The following is a 17,297-nucleotide window of genomic DNA, read 5'->3' as shown; positions in this document are numbered from 1 at the left end:
ATGATGTCATGAAGTAAATGTTTTTATTTTAAGATTATTTTGTTTTTAGTGCCTTTTATTTTACTTAATTAGATTTTTGTTCTTTAAAGTTTTGTTGACTCTGATTTATTATTATTAATATGATTATTATTACTATGATAATAAATAATAATAATAATTCAGTTGATGTTCAGCTCCAGATTTGAAGTCAACACCGCCCCCTAGTGGCGACACCTCATTACTTAATACTGGTTTTCATGTTTGTAACTTCATGCTTCCAAATGTGAACACATGAGTTCATCCCTTCAATTATGTGTCAATAAATGAATAATAATCATGTTCATATTGTAAACTTTAATCTCTTCACCCTCAGAAAATACTTTCAATTAAAATTAACAATGTAAGGAAAATGAACATTTTTAAAACAATAAGCCTTCACAATAAGAGTAATCATAAATACGCTTTTACTTTGAAATGTAACAGGAAATACAGTCAAGTTTTATTAGATTCATAGAGTCAGAAGTCAAGAGCTGATGGTGGCAGGATTTAATCTGATTTAATCACACACACACACACACACACACACACACACACACACACACACAGACAAATTGTGTTAAAATAAATAAATTAACATCAAAGAGAAAACGCTTCAGTCTCAAATTTACTTTTTAAATTAACTCAATTTTTATGACGTCACACATTTTCTCTCCTATACAGAGCTATATTTACACCGGAAACAGTCTTGCGCTTTTATTTTGAAGTTGTGAGACCGGAAGCTGCTGTCGACAGTGCGTGTGGAAGTTTGTCAGAAAATCCACGTTATTGTTTGTTTTTGTATCAAATGAAGCTCGATGTTTGTTTACATTTGTTTATAAACTAAGACAAAGACATGGACGGACACAGCCGCGGTCTCCTGGACGTCCATGTCCCCGCTCACGTGACGAACATGTCGGACATGAACCGAGCGAAGCCTCGCGGCTGTGATGACGGAGCTTTGATTGACAGGTTCGGTGGTTCTGATCTCCGCTGGCTGTGGTCGCCTTCAGTACACTCATGTGTGAGTGACACACACACACACACACACACACACACACTGTTAATACAAACATTCAGTCACGTGGTTTTGTGTTGACGTTTGTCTTCGGTGCTTGGCACGAAACTCCTTTGGAAATCTTACAAATGTAACACGTGTTTTTCGCCGAGAGATCGTGTCAATGAAAACAAATGTCACGAGCTCATCTGACGAAGGGGCTCGTTTAGTTTCGATCGGCGTGTATTCGGTGCATCAACATCACACATTAAAATGAAATGGCCCTTTTCTTTAAACTGCGGTGCCAACAAACCTCTTCCACGTCTACAGCTTGGACCAGGCTGCGTCTGTATCTCTATGTGAAATCAAGTCCTTTAAGGACGCATTTGAATGAAAGCACGTGCTGTTTGTGGCACATGTTTATTCACCGAATTTCACCTCAAGAGTCAAATCAAACACATAACAGAGGTTTATCACACCACACTGACATATGAGCCACTAATCAAGAAAGAGTGATAATATATGATGTTTATCTGATGAGGAATTTGGTCTGCATCTGCAAGTGAGGCAACATAGCATTTTGTGTCTCCAAGTGTTCAATTAAATAAAGATGAAACAAGAGCTCCAGATGTGACCTCAGTGGGTTTTAATCACTTTGATTATTTTTCATAGTTTATAATATAATATAATATGATATGATATAATATAATGTGATATAAGATAAGATAAGATAAGATAGCTTTATTTATCTCACAGTGAAGAGAAAACGGCATTACAGCAGCTCAACAATAGATAAAAAACAAACAAACAATATACAAGTAAGTAATACTTGTATAAAAAAAGGGTAACCCTAACCCTTAAAAAAAATAAAAAATACATCGCACTTACGACTAGCACATCATAGTTTGATTTACTTGAAGCTCTTACTTACTTCTAGCTCTTATTTGTACCCAAATGTTTAAATGCACTTATTGTAAGTCGCTTTGGATAAAAGCGTCTGCTAAATGACATGTAATGTAATGTAATGTAATACAGTAGGAAATTATTTACATATATATATATAAATATAAGTATAAATATAAATATAAATATACATATGTAATAAGGTGCAGTTTCTCTCGGTGGTAGAAATTTACAATGAGTGTAAACATGGCGTTATGGCAGACCAAAAATGAAATGTGGTAACAACGGGGACATAAACATCGTTATAATATTTATATACTGTAATGTAATGTAATATAATGTAATGTAATATAATATTTGCACCTCAAATCATCATCCTGCCCTAAAATCATGATTTTATTGAAATGATTTCAATAAATGGTTCATAATTATTCATCCACATTAATGTAACACTTTCAGAGTAATTCACCAATATTTCACGATATTATTCTGAAGTTTAACTGACATTTAAAGCAGCTTTTTGACCGCTCTCAGCCTTTATTTGTATTTAACTGAACTGTATATACATATATTATATATATATATACACATATATATGTGTGTATATATATTTATATATACTTATATTATATATATGTATGTAACATATGTTTAGATAATGATAAAGTAAAGAGTTTCAGGTCAGTGATGAAGCGGCTGAACATCAGTGTTGTCACATGTTGCAGAATAAGATCAATGACCTTTAACCTCCGTTACCTCAGTTACTCATTAGCAGACAAATCAATATTCCTGAATATGTCCTAATTTCACACGTGTGTCATTTTAGGTCGACGTATATATAAATATGTGTTAATTATAAAAGCATTTAAAGGATCACAGTGTAGACGTACTGTTCGTCATACTTTTCAACAGTTAATAAATAAAAGAATTATCTTTGTCAATGTTTTCAGATTATTTTCTTGATCAATGTCAATAAATGATTCATTCATGATCTAAACTTTTGTCAATTAAAGCAACAATAAGAAAAAATCTGGACAACATTTTCTGCTCAAGTTCTGTTGAAGTTCTTCTAAAGTTCTTCTGAAGTTCTTCTAAAGTTCAGCTAAAGTTCTTCTAAAGTTCTTCTGAAGTTCTTCTAAAGTTCCGCTAAAGTTCGGCTAAAGTTCGGCTAAAGTTCTTCTAAAGTTCCGCTAAAGTTCGGCTAAAGTTCTTCTAAAGTTCTTCTAAAGTTCAGCTAAAGTTCTTCTAAAGTTCTTCTAAAGTTCCGCTAAAGTTCTTCTAAAGTTCCACTAAAGTTCGGCTAAAGTTCTCCTGAAGTTCTGCTAAAGTTTGTCTAAACTTTTTCTAAAGTTCTTCTGAAGTTCTTCTAAAGTTCTTCTAAAGTTCTGCTAAAGTTCCGCTAAAGTTCTTCTAAAGTTCCGATAAAGTTCGGCTAAAGTTCTTCTAAAGTTCTTCTAAAGTTCTTCTAAAGTTCAGCTAAAGTTCTTCTAAAGTTATTCTAAAGTTCTTCTAAAGTTCCGCTAAAGTTCTTCTAAAGTTCCACTAAAGTTCGGCTAAAGTTCTCCTGAAGTTCTGCTAAAGTTTGTCTAAAGTTTTTCTAAAGTTCTTCTGAAGTTCTTCTGAAGTTCTTCTAAAGTTCTTCTAAAGTTCTGCTAAAGTTCTTCTGAAGTTCATCTAAAGTTCTTCTAAAGTTCTGCTGAAGTTCTGCTAAAGTTCTTCTAAAGTTCTTCTGAGGTTCTGCTGAAGTTCTTCTAAAGTTCTGCTGAAGTTCTGCAGCAGTGACTTGAGAATCAGAGGTCATTGGTGATGGTGTTTATTTTGAACGTGTCCTGCAGCAGAGACGTGAAACTGAAACAGTGTTAAATCTTCTGTTGTTGTTGTTGTTTCTGTTTTTCCTCAGGTTATTGAAGTTCATTTTTCTTCTGCAGTGAAAAGATTCCATGAACCTGTTACCTGATGAACTTCCTGCTGGACACCACAGTGGGGATGCTGCTCATCTGGTCGTAGCTGGTGGAGAAACAGCAGTGGACGCTGCTGGTGTTTGGAGAATATGGTCAGTGAAGTGTTTCAAAATAAAACACTTTCCTCTCTGTTCTATCAAAATAAAACACTGAAAAATGAAGCAGCTGTGGTTTCTGCCACCAGAGGGCAGTGTAGGCTGGTAGAGTCAGTCACTACTTTTCTTTCTTTTCTTTTCTGTGAAGGCGAGAATCCTCAGGCAGCAGTGTTTACCTGCTCATCATGGTTCTGGAGAAAGGTGCCGTCATTGTGGTGCTGCTCGCCCCCCGGGTGGTCCAAAGTAAGAAAAGTATCATGGCGTTAGACAGGTGTCACAGAACAAGACAGAATAAGACATAATAAGACAAAGAATAAGACATAAGACAAAATAAGACAGAAATCAAAATAAGACAGAAGACAAAATAAGACAGAAGTCAAAATAAGACATAAGACAGAATAAGAGAGAAGTCAAACTAAGACATAATAAGACAGAAGACAAAATAAGACAAAATAAAACAGAAAATAAGACAAAATAAGACAGAAGTCAAAATAAGACATAGATAGATAGATAGATAGATACTTTATTCATCTCAGCTCAGCTATGGATGTCAGACTGTCCAGTTCTGTGCATACAACAGTGCCTGCCTTCCTTATTAGTTTGTCCAGGCGTGAAGCGTCCTTCTTCTTTAGGCTGCCCCCCCCCCAGCACACCACTGAGTACAGGAGGGCACTCGCTACCACAGACTGGTAGAAGGTCTGTAGCAGCTTCCTGCAGACGTTGAAGGATGCCAGCCTTCTAAGGAAGTACAAACGACTCTGTCCTTTCCTGCACAGAGCATCTGTGTTGGTGGTCCAGTCCAGCCTGTCATAAGACAGAATAAGACAACATAATACAGAAGTCAAAATAAGACATTAGACAAAATAAGACAGAAAATAAGACAAAATAAGACAATACTACAAAATAATACAGAATAAGACAGAATAAGCTCTGTAAACAAAGTTACTAAACTCAGCAAATTCATCAAAGAAAAAAAAAATAATTCACAACCTTTCTCGGAAAAATGATTTTCTATAAATCTTCAGAATGTTGTTGTTGATGTTGCTTTCTGTTGTTGACGTTGTTTCCTGTTGTTGACGTGGTTTCCTCTTGTTTTTTCCTGTTGTTGTTCACGTTGTTTCCTCTTGTTGACGTTGTTCCCTCTTGTTGTTTCCTGATGTTGTTGAGGTTGTTTCCTGTTGTTTCCTCTTGTTGACGTTGTTCCCTCTTGTTGTTTCCTGATGTTGTTGAGGTTGTTTCCTGTTGTTGTTGAGGTTGTTTCCTGTTGTTGCTGATGTTGTTTCCTCTTGTTGTTGACATTGTTTCCTGTTGTTGTTGAGGTTGTTTCCTGTTGTTGTAGAAGTTGTTTCCTGTTGTTGTTGCTGATGTTGTTTCCTCTTGTTGTTGACATTGTTTCCTGTTGTTGTTGAGGTTGTTTCCTGTTGTTGTAGAAGTTGTTTCCTGTTGTTGTTGTTGAGGTTGTTTCCTCTTGTTGTTGAGGTTGTTTCCTGTTGTTGCTTTCTGTTGTTGTTGTTGAGGTTGTTTCCTGTTGTTGTTGAAGTTGTTTCCTGTTGTTGTTGACGTTGTTTCCGCTTGTTGTTGACATTGTTCCCTGTTATTGTTGAGGTTGTTTCCTGTTGTTGTTGACGTTGTTTCCTCTTGTTGTTGCTTCCTGTTGTTGTTGTTGAGGTTGTTTCCTGTTGTTGTTGAGGTTGTTTCCTGTTGTTGTTGACGTTGTTTCCTCTTGTTCTTGACATTGTTTCTTGTTGTTGCTTCCTGTTGTTGTTGACATTGTTTCCTGTTCTTGTTGAAGTTGTTTCCTGTTGTTGCTTCCTGTTGTTGTTGTTGACGTTGTTTCCTCTTGTTGTTGACATTGTTTCCTGTTGTTGTTGAGGTTGTTTCCTGTTGTTGACATTGTTCCCTGTTGTTGTTGAGGTTGTTTCCTGTTGTTGTTGACGTTGTTTCCTTTTGTTGTTGACATTGTTTCCGGTTGTTGTTTCCTGTTGTTGCTTCCTGTTCTTGTTGACGTTGTTTCCTGTTGTTTTTGACGTTGTTTCCTGTTGTTGTTGACATTGTTTCCTGTTCTTGTTGAGGTTGTTTCCTGTTCTTGTTGACGTTGTTTCCTCTTGTTGTTGTTGGGGTTGTTTCCTGTTGTTGTTGTTGAGGTTGTTCAGCAGCAGAAGGTTCTGCTGAGCTACATCCAGGATCTTCTTCGTTTCTCTGGTGAGCTCAGTCTGGTCTCTATGGCGCCCTCTGTAGTCCATCATGTTCTGGGTGGTGGACAGTCCGATGATCAGGAAGAACAAGACAATGAAGGGTGACCGTTCAGTGAAGAAGAACGACAGCGACACTGAGTCACAGGTGAGAGGCAACTATGATGATGATGATGACGTCACGTTACATTAGGTTCAATAATAAGATCATTTTTAAAGTTTAAAAAGAAAACAATTGAAACTGTTTCTTTAATATTCCTTCATTATTGTGCATGAACCAGAAATGTTTCTGTGTGGATGTAAACAAGGTCATGTGATCAGCAGAACATTAGATTTAATGAATGAAACATTTCACTTCAAATCATAAACATTCAACATCAAAGAAAACAAAGATGTTGAGGAGAGAGTGAGTCACAGAAAGTTTCTGAAACAACGCTGACATTTAACAGGTTTCCACTCTGATGTGACAGAGGACAGAGGACTATTGACTGAGATGTGTGTGTGTCTGTGTGAATGTAAACCAAAGGTTAAAGTTATGAGATAATCTCACAGTGAAGTTACTTAATAATCCTTCAGCAGCAGAACATCTTCACTTCTGTATCTTCACTCCTGTCACTGTGAAGAAACATCTGGTTGTCTTCATCAGCAGAACATCTTCACTTCTGTATCTTCACTCTTGTTACTGTGAGGAAACATCTGGTAGTCTTCATCAGTAGAACATCTTCACTTCTGTATCTTCACTCCTGTCACTGTGAAGAAACATCTGGTTATCTTCATCAGTAGAACATCTTCACTTCTGTATCTTCACTCCTGTCACTGTGAAGAAACATCTGGTTATCTTCATCAGTAGAACATCTTCACTTCTGTATCTTCACTCCTGTCACTGTGAAGAAACATCTGGTTATCTTCATCAGTAGAACATCTTCACTCCTGTCACTGTGAGTAAACATCTGGTTATCTTCAGCAGCAGAACATCTTCACACGTTTCCTTCATCATGTTTTGATGTTGAATCTTTTACTTAAAGGGGACATATTATACCCTATTTCCCCAAGTTAAAATAGTTCCCTGGTGTCCTATCGAACATGTCTGGGACATGCTTTGGTCAAAATACCATAAGGATGAAGCACCATAGCAGTTCAATGACCCTACTAAACCCGCCCCTTTCAGAACGCTGAAATGAGACACACCCACACACACACCCACTTCTTCCAGGGGGTTTCTGATTTGTCCTTGTTACTGCGCTCACTCGCTCAGCTCCTGTTCCCTCCGCTCCATTCCTCTCCCCCTCCCTCCACTAGTTCTCTGACAATATCAACATGGCAGCGAGAGTGTCGTCACAGGAAGAGACGTCTGACACAAGGATCAAGCCGAACACTGCCCAACTGTAAATCAGTTAAAAACACTTAGGGACAGCACTGCTGATCACTGTATGTGACTGTATCAGACTGAGTCTGTGCTCCGGTCATGGAGGACGTACTGAACAAATATGTTTAATTAGGACGTGTCAGAATGGTCAGTTATGACCTCTATTTGACCTTTTCTTAAACATGTGTGTGTTTGTACGTCGGTGAAATACGGTCACTGACTAAATACGGCGACCGCTGGCCGCAGTCTGATGTGAAGTGGTGCGAACACACGAACACACGTTTGCTGACTTTATCCGGCACATTAGCTTCATATATAAAATCCTCTGAGGCTGGAAGTTTGTGTAAAACACTGTGCTCCACTGTGCAGCCACCAACAGCACACTTGTCCCTCCGCCTTGACATAATACCGCTCTTCCTCCCTCGTCTGCACTCTCGCAGGGACAAGGTGGAGCTCTCGAAGTAAACTTACTGGTGGGCGGTAACATTCGCGGTGAAATGCGCATGCTGCCGTCATAAGTGCAGGGAATTCAACATCGAGTGTTTTATCGCCTATACTTACACTAAGGGGGACCACGAAAACATGACGGAGTATTCTTTTTCCACACTTTGGCGACTGGTAGGGCCTCCAGAGTCCCATATATAAGTATTAAAATGATTAAAAAGTTGATTTTGCATAATATGTCCCCTTTAAGTTGAATTAAAGGTGCAGTTCCAGTTATTTCTGTCAGTTATGAAGACGTTTTTATGCTACGCTAAACTAATGGTCTTCTTCTTCTTCTAATAATCATTTCTGGTAGGCTGCACATGTAGAGGTGCAATGCTGCCACAGTTCACAGTTTAAAGTGAATTGTAATTTTGATGATGATGAAGAATAACAGACCACCTGAGTGGGAGTGGCCAGAGCACACCTTCGTGGGTGGAGCCAGCAGCCCGGTGACCTCCGTGACCTCCAGCTGATGACAGGGACGACTCTGGAGCTCTGTGTGTGTGTGTGTGTGTGTGTGTGTGTGTTTGTGTGTGTGTTGCTGGGATGAGAGGGTTGGTCTCCGTGGTAACCAGGTGTGATCCTCAGGCCGTGGGTCGCCATGTTAACGACATGTTGACATACATATTAGGTGAGAAGTTTATGTTTTTTTACTGAAAAAAAAACTACGAGAAAAACTTTAAATGTTTTATTTACAAATTTTTTTTTTTTTTAAAAAGAACACACGTCACAAAACAAACAAACAACATTTCTATTAGAAATAGTAAACAAAAAACATATTCAAGAAGAGCTGATGTGATGTTTTGTTGTGATCAAAGGATTATGGATCAAAACTGTGAAGTATTAGCTGCTGTCAGAGATTATGGGATTATGAGTCCTGAGGTTCACCCTCGGTGTGGAACACGGGCGTGTCGGTGTGGAACATGGGCGTGTCAGTGTGGAACATGTGCGACACCACGTAGTCCGCGTACTCTCCGTCGATCAGCTGGGCTGCGTTGTTTCTGGCGAACCAACAGTCCACGCTCTGCGTCCCGCTGAAGATACGTCTGCTCTTCTGAACCACAGGCACCGAACGACCTTTGACCTTCAGAACTGTAGAAGGTTTCACATCTTCCTGTGCAGGAAGTTTGGCCACGCCCACTTCCTCATACAGGAACTGACCTGAAAGCAGAATCAATGATTTGATGAGATTTAGATGTTGATATTAGTGAGTAATGACGGTCAGTAAAGAACTGCTGAAGGTCAGAGGTCACTCACCCAGCAGACCGTGGCAGTGGTGTGAAAGTCCTTTGCTGTTTCCGATGTAAAAGCCCAGGTGGTTCCTCTGATAAGGGGCGGGGTTCCTGTAGTGATGCAGCAGGATGACAAAGCTGATGTCTCCGCCCACCGTCACCGTCACGTTACATTGTGCGACGACAGACACCGACAGAACTCCGCTGTCCACCTCGACGCTGGAGTGACAGGGCAGCACCAGGCGGTCTCGGCCGTCCAGGATCACCCTCTCCGGGTTCACCTCGATGTAGGCGCGTTTGGGACGATCCACGATGACAGTGATGGTGCTGAAGTAGGTGCGCCGCTGCTTGTGGCTGCCCTGTGGCGCTGGAGCGCCGACAAGTTTCCCGTTCACTGTCACGCCTGTTCAACGACACAAGTTTAGACCTCGTGGTGAAGATGAGATGAAAGGTTTGAACGAGTCTCACCGGAGTGTCTGTGGTCAGACAGCAGACGCAGGACGTGTCCAGGTTCACCGTTGATGTTGAAGCAGACACTCAGTTTACTGAGAGGAAAGTCCACCACGAAGTGAGGGTCGCCATCGGCTGCACAACAACAACAACAACAACAACAACACAACAACAACAAGTGTGAGTTTAAACACTTTCACACACATTTACTCACCTTCTAAAATCTCATGATCACGTCTTTAGACTTTTGTAAAGCACTCACTCTCCCACACCAAAGTCCAGAGAGAAAATGAGTCATTTGAGCTGCTGGTGCTCTGCTGCCTCGTGTGGACACCTTGTGTCACTGAGGTCACAGGAGCTGCTGTGTGTGTGTGTGTGTGTGTGTGTGTGTGTGTGTTGAGTTTCTGTTGTGAGAACCAGATGAAAGAGCAACAGTAATGACAGGCCACACGCACGCACACACACACACACACGCACGCGCACACACACACACGCGCACACACACACACACGTAGAGTCTGTGCTGGAATCACAATTAGAGCCTTTCTGCTCTTTCCTGTTTCCAGGTGACGTTCAGAAGATTCTCTGTGATCATCGTCGGCGACTGTTTGACCAACATTTAAATTACAGGCTCACACACACACACAGGAGAGTCACCTGATGTTCTGGAGACTGCGAGCGATTTCTTTGCTGCTTTTCTTTCTTTACCTTTGAGCAGAAGAACAACGACGGTCAATCATGAGTCAAAGTGCTAGCATTAGCATCATTAGCACGTGATCAGCACAGAACAAAGAGACTAATCTGTGTGTTTGGTCACCAAATATTAGCATGATAAATTAGCGTCACCCTTTAAGTGTGATGTGGTGCTGTTAGCTGTGATTAGCTTAGCTGTGATTAGCTTAGCTTAGTTAACATTGTTTGATAGTTTGAGCTGAAGCTTCTCTTGGCTGTTGTAAACAGACGTACTGCCCCCTGCTGGTGTCTGTGAGCATGTTCATGCTAACACTAACATTATCCACCACGTGACGTTCAGTGGACACATGAATGATCTTTATTATTCATAGTAAAAATAAATGTATCATATAAACATGTTAGCATGTTAGCAACAGCATAATATCATTTGTTTAGCTACATTAATCTCATTAAAGCAAATATTCATCTCATTAAAGCAAATATTCATCGTCACCTGTGGTCTCCAGTGTAATCTGGATTATTTAGTCAAGGAAACATTGTTTTATAGAAGTTCTCACCGATTGTGTTCCTCAGAGACGAAGTGTGGCTGCTCGGCTCCGTGTTGGACGTCTGCAGAGCGGCGTCTTCTGTATCTGGAAGCTGATTGGCCGTTGACTCTGCTTCACCAGATGTTGAGCTGACGGTTGGAGCTGGAGCCATGGAGCCGTGGGCCAGAACCTCGGGCTTCTCCAGCACCAGGTCTGTGAGTGGAGTGAGGAAGTTGTAGGTGATGGAGAGGTTTGTGGCCTGATGAACATGTTCTTCTCTCTCTCTGCTGGTCTGGCTTCTCAGCCGCGAGCGTAGCCCCTCTTTGACGCTCAGGAAACCCCACACACGCTCCACAAAGTCTTCTGCGATGGAACCCAGAGCGACTCCTAACCTCTGTGCGACCTCTGACCCTGGGCCCTTCGCACCACCGGCCATCGCCACGGTGGCAGCTGTCACGTGCTCCCGGGTCTGGATCTGCTGGCGTCTCAGAGGGACGTCTGTCTCCAGGACGATGTCCTTGTCGTTGTTACTCGCTGTGACGAGGACGTGCAGAGACTTGACGCTCCGGTCGGTGAGTTTTCCTGCCACGACGATCTCAGAACCGTTGAAGTAGTTGTTGAACAGACGCTGAGTGACGTACTGCACCGAGTCTTCTGTGTAGTTGATCCTGATGTCAGAGAGCAGGGGCGTCCCGATCTCATCGTAGAACCTACAACCACCAGATGAGATTAGATTAGATGAGATTAGATTAGATTAGTTGAGATGGAAAATGATCCTGAACTCTGTCCTGATGTTTGTTCCTGATGTTCTTCAGACGTCTGTAGATGTTTGATCTGCTCTCTGCCCTGTTCTTAGAACCATTGAGCAAAGCACTCATTGTTCCATCAGTGATCGTTTGAAGAAGACAAACAAGGTTGTTATTACGTGTGTGTGTGTGTATGTGTGTGTGTGTGTGTTAAACTTCCTCAACTTTTAAACAGTGTGTTTGTTTAAGTGGGACCGAGGCTATTATCTGTGTGTGTGTGTGTGTGTGTTAACTCCACGTACACACACTCAGATGCAGGTTTCATAACACACACACACACATTCCTGCTCCATTGAACAAACGTGTGTGTGTGTGTGTGTGTGTTGATTAAAGGTCAGTTTTGTCTCCTCAGACGTTTGATGACACGTTTGTTTCCTTCAGTAAAAATAAGAAATGGTGCAGTTTCTTCACAGCGAGAGAAACCGGACGTTCATTTATTATCTGAACAAAGTCTAGATTAATATATTATATTATAATAGAAGCCAGTTGTTGTAGTTTTCTGAGCAGTGAAGGTTCTCGCAGAGGTCAGTCACATTTACTTTACTAACAATAAAACAAATTTATGTGTTAAAACAATTTCATGTCATTTTCCTGCCTGTTCCTGGAGAAATGTATAATATTATAAGTAGTTTCAGTTAAAGTCCGGCAACATTATCACCAGTTGAAGTCTGGTTTAAGTCTGGCTGAAGTCTGGTTGAAGTCTCGCTGAAGTCTGGTTTTAGTCTGGTTTAAGTCTGGTTTAAGTCTGGTTTAAGTCAGGCTAAAGTCTGGTTTTGAGCAGGTTTAAATGTTTTCATTTCTCCTTTCTTTATCTTTATTTATTGATCATAACCTTCAGATTTTGGACTAAAGGACGTTGAGAAGATGATAAAAACCCTTCCTCACCCTTTGAGCATGGCGCTGGCGTCGGCCTCCTCGCCGATGCGTCTCATCATCCCACAGTTTTCCACGGCCATTCGCTCCAGCAGACGATAATCCACGTCGTTCCCGATCCCGATGGTGAAGATGCAGAAGTTCTCCCGCACGGCGGAGCGGGTTCTGCCTAAGATCGCAGTTGACTGGACTTCCCCGACAGTCGGCCGTCCGTCCGTCAAGAAGATGATGAGCGAGACGCTGTTTGGACCCGAGTCAGAACCTGAGAGATAATCACCCAGCAGAGAGGAGCCGGTCTGGATCGCTCCATCGATGTTCGTACCTGTAGTTACACGTGACTGCTGAGTCAGACTGATTCTTTACTATGTTCAGTCCAGACAAAGTCCAGTGTTGGTGTAAGACCAGGTTCTGAAAGTCTCACCTCCTGAAGGAACCAGCGTGAATATGAACTTCTTGGCGTCTCTGACGGTGAGCGGCGTGACGGGAACCAGACGCCCGGGCTGCCACACTTTGACTTTGCTGGAGAAGCTGATGAAGTTAAAGTGATCTTCTGGACGCAGGTCTTTCAGGATGGTGAAGAGAGCGTCTTTAGTCTGAGACACAAAAACAGGTCCTGGTCGGAGGGGGCGGAGCCTGTTTACATGACTTCAGTGACTTTAGTGAAGTGCTTTACACCCACTTCATGTTGTGTCGTCTTGTGTTGAGTTGTGTTGAGTTGAGTTGTGTTGTGTTGTGTTGAGTTGAGTTGAGTTGAGTTGTGTTGTGTTGAGTTGAGTTGAATTGTGTTGTGTTGTGCGTGTCAGTGTTAACACTGGTTACACTTCAGTCAGAGTAACTTTGTTACAGTGAGTTTAGACACAGCAGCTGTTTCAGTTCATAGAAACAAGTTCAGTCGTCAGCCACTCACAGAAAAGCGTGGGCGTCGCTGCAGGGTTTATAGATGTGTGTGTGTGTGTGAGTTGTATACAACAGAGGTCAGCAGAGGTCAGCAGAGGTCAGCACTACTGAAAACGTCTATTGTGATGTCACATCAGAACACACATGTGGCTCTGTTCCTCGGAGAGTCGAGGATATTCCATGACTTTGTGTGTGTGTGTGTGTGTGTCTGAGGGGATTAACGTGCTCTGACAGATGGAGAAAATGTTTCAGTGTGAGGAGGAGGAGGCGGAGTCAGGTTTGTGATGTGAATGACAGTGAGTGTATAAAGTTGCAGTACGCAGAATCTCATCTTAACTGGAGACTCTCTGACCTAAGCTCCTCCCACCTCCTCATATGTATATATATATATATATATATATATATATATATATATACAGACGTAGTGTACAAACCTGTCGGATCTTCTTCCCTAGCATGGAGGCGCTGGTGTCGATCACAAACACCACGTTCTTAGGAACGACAGGAAGATCTTTGGGAGCAAAGTAGTGAACAAAATGGCCGTTCAACACCTGGAGAGACGTGCAGACAGACAGACAGACAGAGAGAGAGAGACAGGTTAGTGTCCTCACTAGGACAGAAGAACAGGACGGTGTGTGTGTGTGGTCATGTCTCTCAGACCTGAATGTCTCCGATCCCCATGTCTCTCTGGACGTCGTAGCGAACCAGGAAATCTCCCAGCATGCCGCTGGTGCTGATCTTGGCCTGTTGGACGATGTTGGGGCTGAAGGTGATTCTGCAGACGTTCTTCTCGTTGCTGATCTCCGTGGCGACGGGAGTCTCAGGTTTGACTGGAGAACAGAGACAGGAAGTTGTTTTTAAAAACTGTCTCTGTGTCCTCAGTCCTCTATAAAGACATTTTATTGAGTTTAAAGGATTTTAAGTGTAAACCTGAGATCTTCTGAGCACTAGCTCCGTTACGGAGCAGTAGAACCTCCAGGTCCCGGATCATGGACTGGTCCACGATGGTGATGTCCAGACTCAAGCGGCTGACGAGCTGCAGCGGCCGCAGACTGGTCACATGTTCATATCGACCCAGACGGCGACGCAGCAGCTGCTCGTACGTGAGCAAGAACACGGCTCGGTTTCTACCGGGAATGTTCACGAGCGCTCTGAAGACCTGTGCGTCCAACTGAGGACTGAGGACACGGACACACCAGAGACACAGAGACACCAGAGACACCAGAGACACCAGAGACACAGAGACACAGAGACACAGACACCAGAGACACAGAGACACCAGAGACACCAGAGACACCAGAGACACCAGAGACACCAGAGACACACAGACACCAGAGACACAGAGACAACAGAGACACCAGAGACACAGAGACACAGAGACAGAGACACAGAGACACAGACACCAGAGACACAGAGACACAGAGACACCAGAGACACAGAGACAACAGAGACACAGAGACAACAGAGACACAGAGACAGAGACACAGAGACACAGACACCAGAGACACAGAGACACAGAGACACCAGAGACACAGAGACAACAGAGACACAGAGACAACAGAGACACCAGAGACAACAGGGACACCAGAGACACAGGGACAAGCATTCAATACACACACCTCTGCTGCCTCGTGTGGTCACTTTGTGTCACTTTGAAACACTGAAGAGACAAAATAAGACATTTGAACTTAGTGATGGAGTGTGTGTGTGCATGTGTGTGTCTTACCTTGCATCACCTGACTCTTTGTTTTTGCTTTTGTTCTGCTTGACCTTCTTCTCCCTTGGCCTGACCTCACTCTGGTAGACACGCCCACCAATGATCCTAGTGCACAGGGGTCAAAGGTCAAGGATTAAAGTGGCTCTCACATTCAGGGAAAAACAACATTGTCTCAGTTTAAACAAGTTTTTCCAACAAAAGAGTGAATTTGTTGGTACAAGAAGTGTGTGTGTGTGTGTGTGCGTGTGTGTGAGAGCGAGCGTCTGCTAAATGACATGTAATGTAATCATGATACAAGTTTACAAACTCCTCAGTGACTAAAGAAAAGAATAACAAGTTACAGTTGTTGTTACAGTTGCAGTGAGACTCACATGGTGAAGTTGGAGACAAAAGCATCAGCAGGAATGTGGAAGTGAAAGGTGGCGTCAGCGGCGACGCTGTGACGGTTCAACATGACGCAGTAAACGGCCGTGAAGGCGTAACGAGAGATGATGGTGGTTCTGATGGACAGTTCCTGGATGTGAGGTTTGGTCTCCTACAGAACACACACACACACACACACACACACACACACACACACATAAATCACTGCGGTACCTACAGGTGAAACAGCGCCATCCACTGACACAAACTCAGTTTCCACAGATATGTTTTTCTCATGAGATGAGATCCAGAGGTTTCATCTGTGTGTGTGTGTGTGTGTGAGCGTCACAACATCTGTGTGTGTGTGTGTGTGAGCGTCACACCCTGTGACTTCATGTAGGTCAGTGGTCATGTGATCAGTTTTTATAGAAGAACACGTCTTATGTAAAAGTGAATGACTTTTACCTTTGTTAAGATTGTTTTCACCTGTCGTGGAATTCTGGGAGGAGCCTGTGAGAGCGAGGGAAGAAAAAAAAACAGGTCAAAGGTCGTGAATAAACTCCAGAGTCTTCTTCATGATTGAACGTCTTACAAAGTTTAAATCAAATTCTGACACGTCTGGATCCATGTCCTCATCCTTCTGCAGCTGTTCCTGAGCAGCACAGCCCATCATCATCATCATCATCATCATCATCATCTTCATCTTCATCTTCATCAGCAGACCCTCGTTTCAGTCCTGATCGTTTACGAGTTACAAAGACGAAGAGAGACACGTTGTTTACAGAAGATCCTCTGAGTGTGAACGTGTGAATGAGTGAGTGACTGCACTGAAGCGTGACATGGTGAGGAGGAAAACACACCCACCACCCACACCCGAGGAGGAGGAGGAGCAGGAGCAGGAGCAGGAGGAGGAGGAGGAGGAGGAGGGTGACGGTTTTCCTTCAAGGAGGAAAAAAGAAAATGAATCGTCAGAAAAGAAAACGAGGACAAGACAAAGTTACTTTGTGTTTTTATGAGACACAAACTGTGAGCGCCCCCTGCTGCTGAAACACACACACACACACAGCGGCTCAGTCTGACTGAAAACGGCTGAAAAACAACAAACTCACAACTCACTGTCCTTCACCAAAGTCCACCGAGAAAATCACTGAGGAGAGAAACTACATGACACTTAACACGCTGTCTTAGAAACATGTCAACTAAATAAATACAATAAAAACATGTGAACTAATTAAATACAATAGAAACAAGTGAACTAATTAAATACAATAAAAACATGTGAACTAATTAAATACAATAAAAACATGTCAACTAAATAAATACAATAAAAACATGTGAACTAATTAAATACAATAGAAACATGTGAACTAAATAAATACAATAAAAACATGTGAACTAAATAAATACAATAGAAACATGTGAACTAAATAAATACAATAAAAACATGTGAACTAATTAAATACAATAAAAACATGTGAACTAATTAAATACAATAAAAACATGTCAACTAAATAAATACAATAAAAACATGTGAACTAATTAAATACAATAAAAACATGTCAACTAAATAAATACAATAAAAACATGTCAACTAAATAAATACAATAAAACATGAACTTATTAAATACAATAAAAACATGTGAACTAATTAAATACAATAGAAACATGTGAACTAAATAAATAAAATAAAAACATGAACTAATTAAATACAATAAAAACATGTG

General features: G+C 41.7%; 1 protein-coding gene and 1 long non-coding RNA gene across 6 annotated transcripts; one reads left to right on the top strand and one right to left on the bottom strand.

Annotated features, from left to right (window-relative positions):
- The first annotated feature begins 757 nt into the window (after positions 1 to 757).
- LOC131455809 (uncharacterized) lies at positions 758 to 16,307 on the top strand. Of its 4 annotated transcripts, XR_009239845.1 has the most exons (10): positions 758 to 1,039; positions 3,816 to 3,968; positions 4,120 to 4,214; positions 5,139 to 8,646; positions 8,834 to 9,877; positions 10,964 to 11,128; positions 11,222 to 11,489; positions 15,566 to 15,735; positions 16,049 to 16,120; positions 16,220 to 16,303. It is a non-coding gene; the product is annotated as an uncharacterized LOC131455809 (long non-coding RNA). The 4 variants fall into 4 exon arrangements; XR_009239846.1 differs by lacking the exon at positions 16,049 to 16,120 and having other exon boundaries at positions 15,566 to 15,730; positions 16,220 to 16,307; XR_009239844.1 differs by lacking the exon at positions 16,220 to 16,303 and having other exon boundaries at positions 15,566 to 15,730; positions 16,049 to 16,172.
- Positions 8,884 to 16,288, bottom strand: itih5 (inter-alpha-trypsin inhibitor heavy chain 5). 2 transcript variants are annotated; one of them, XM_058623599.1, is made up of 14 exons: positions 16,166 to 16,288; positions 16,039 to 16,083; positions 15,582 to 15,745; positions 15,220 to 15,315; positions 14,424 to 14,671; positions 14,154 to 14,323; positions 13,928 to 14,044; positions 13,018 to 13,189; positions 12,609 to 12,918; positions 10,948 to 11,627; positions 10,355 to 10,405; positions 9,716 to 9,832; positions 9,273 to 9,650; positions 8,884 to 9,176 (listed from the first exon to the last, which is right to left on the bottom strand). In XM_058623599.1, the coding sequence occupies exons 1-14, from the start codon at positions 16,286 to 16,288 to the stop codon at positions 8,884 to 8,886; spliced, it is 2,964 nt and encodes a 987-aa protein (XP_058479582.1). The 2 variants fall into 2 exon arrangements, with proteins under 2 accessions (XP_058479582.1, XP_058479583.1); XM_058623600.1 differs by lacking the exon at positions 10,355 to 10,405.
- Positions 16,308 to 17,297: the final 990 nt, after the last annotated feature.

The sequence above is a fragment of the Solea solea genome, chromosome 3 (genome assembly GCF_958295425.1).
Source record: "Solea solea chromosome 3, fSolSol10.1, whole genome shotgun sequence".
Taxonomy (NCBI): Eukaryota; Metazoa; Chordata; class Actinopteri; order Pleuronectiformes; family Soleidae; genus Solea; species Solea solea.
This window is presented reverse-complemented; position numbering and strand designations above follow the sequence as displayed.

Coding starts and splice junctions, on each gene's coding strand:
- itih5 (XM_058623599.1), bottom strand. CDS start 16,288: ATGAAGATGAAGATGAAGATGATGATGATGATGATGATGATGATGATG. Junction 12,919..13,017: donor CACGCTGGTTCCTTCAGGAG/GTGAGACTTTCA, acceptor GTGTAACTACAG/GTACGAACATCGATGGAGCG. Junction 9,177..9,272: donor CCACTGCCACGGTCTGCTGG/GTGAGTGACCTC, acceptor TTCTGCTTTCAG/GTCAGTTCCTGTATGAGGAA.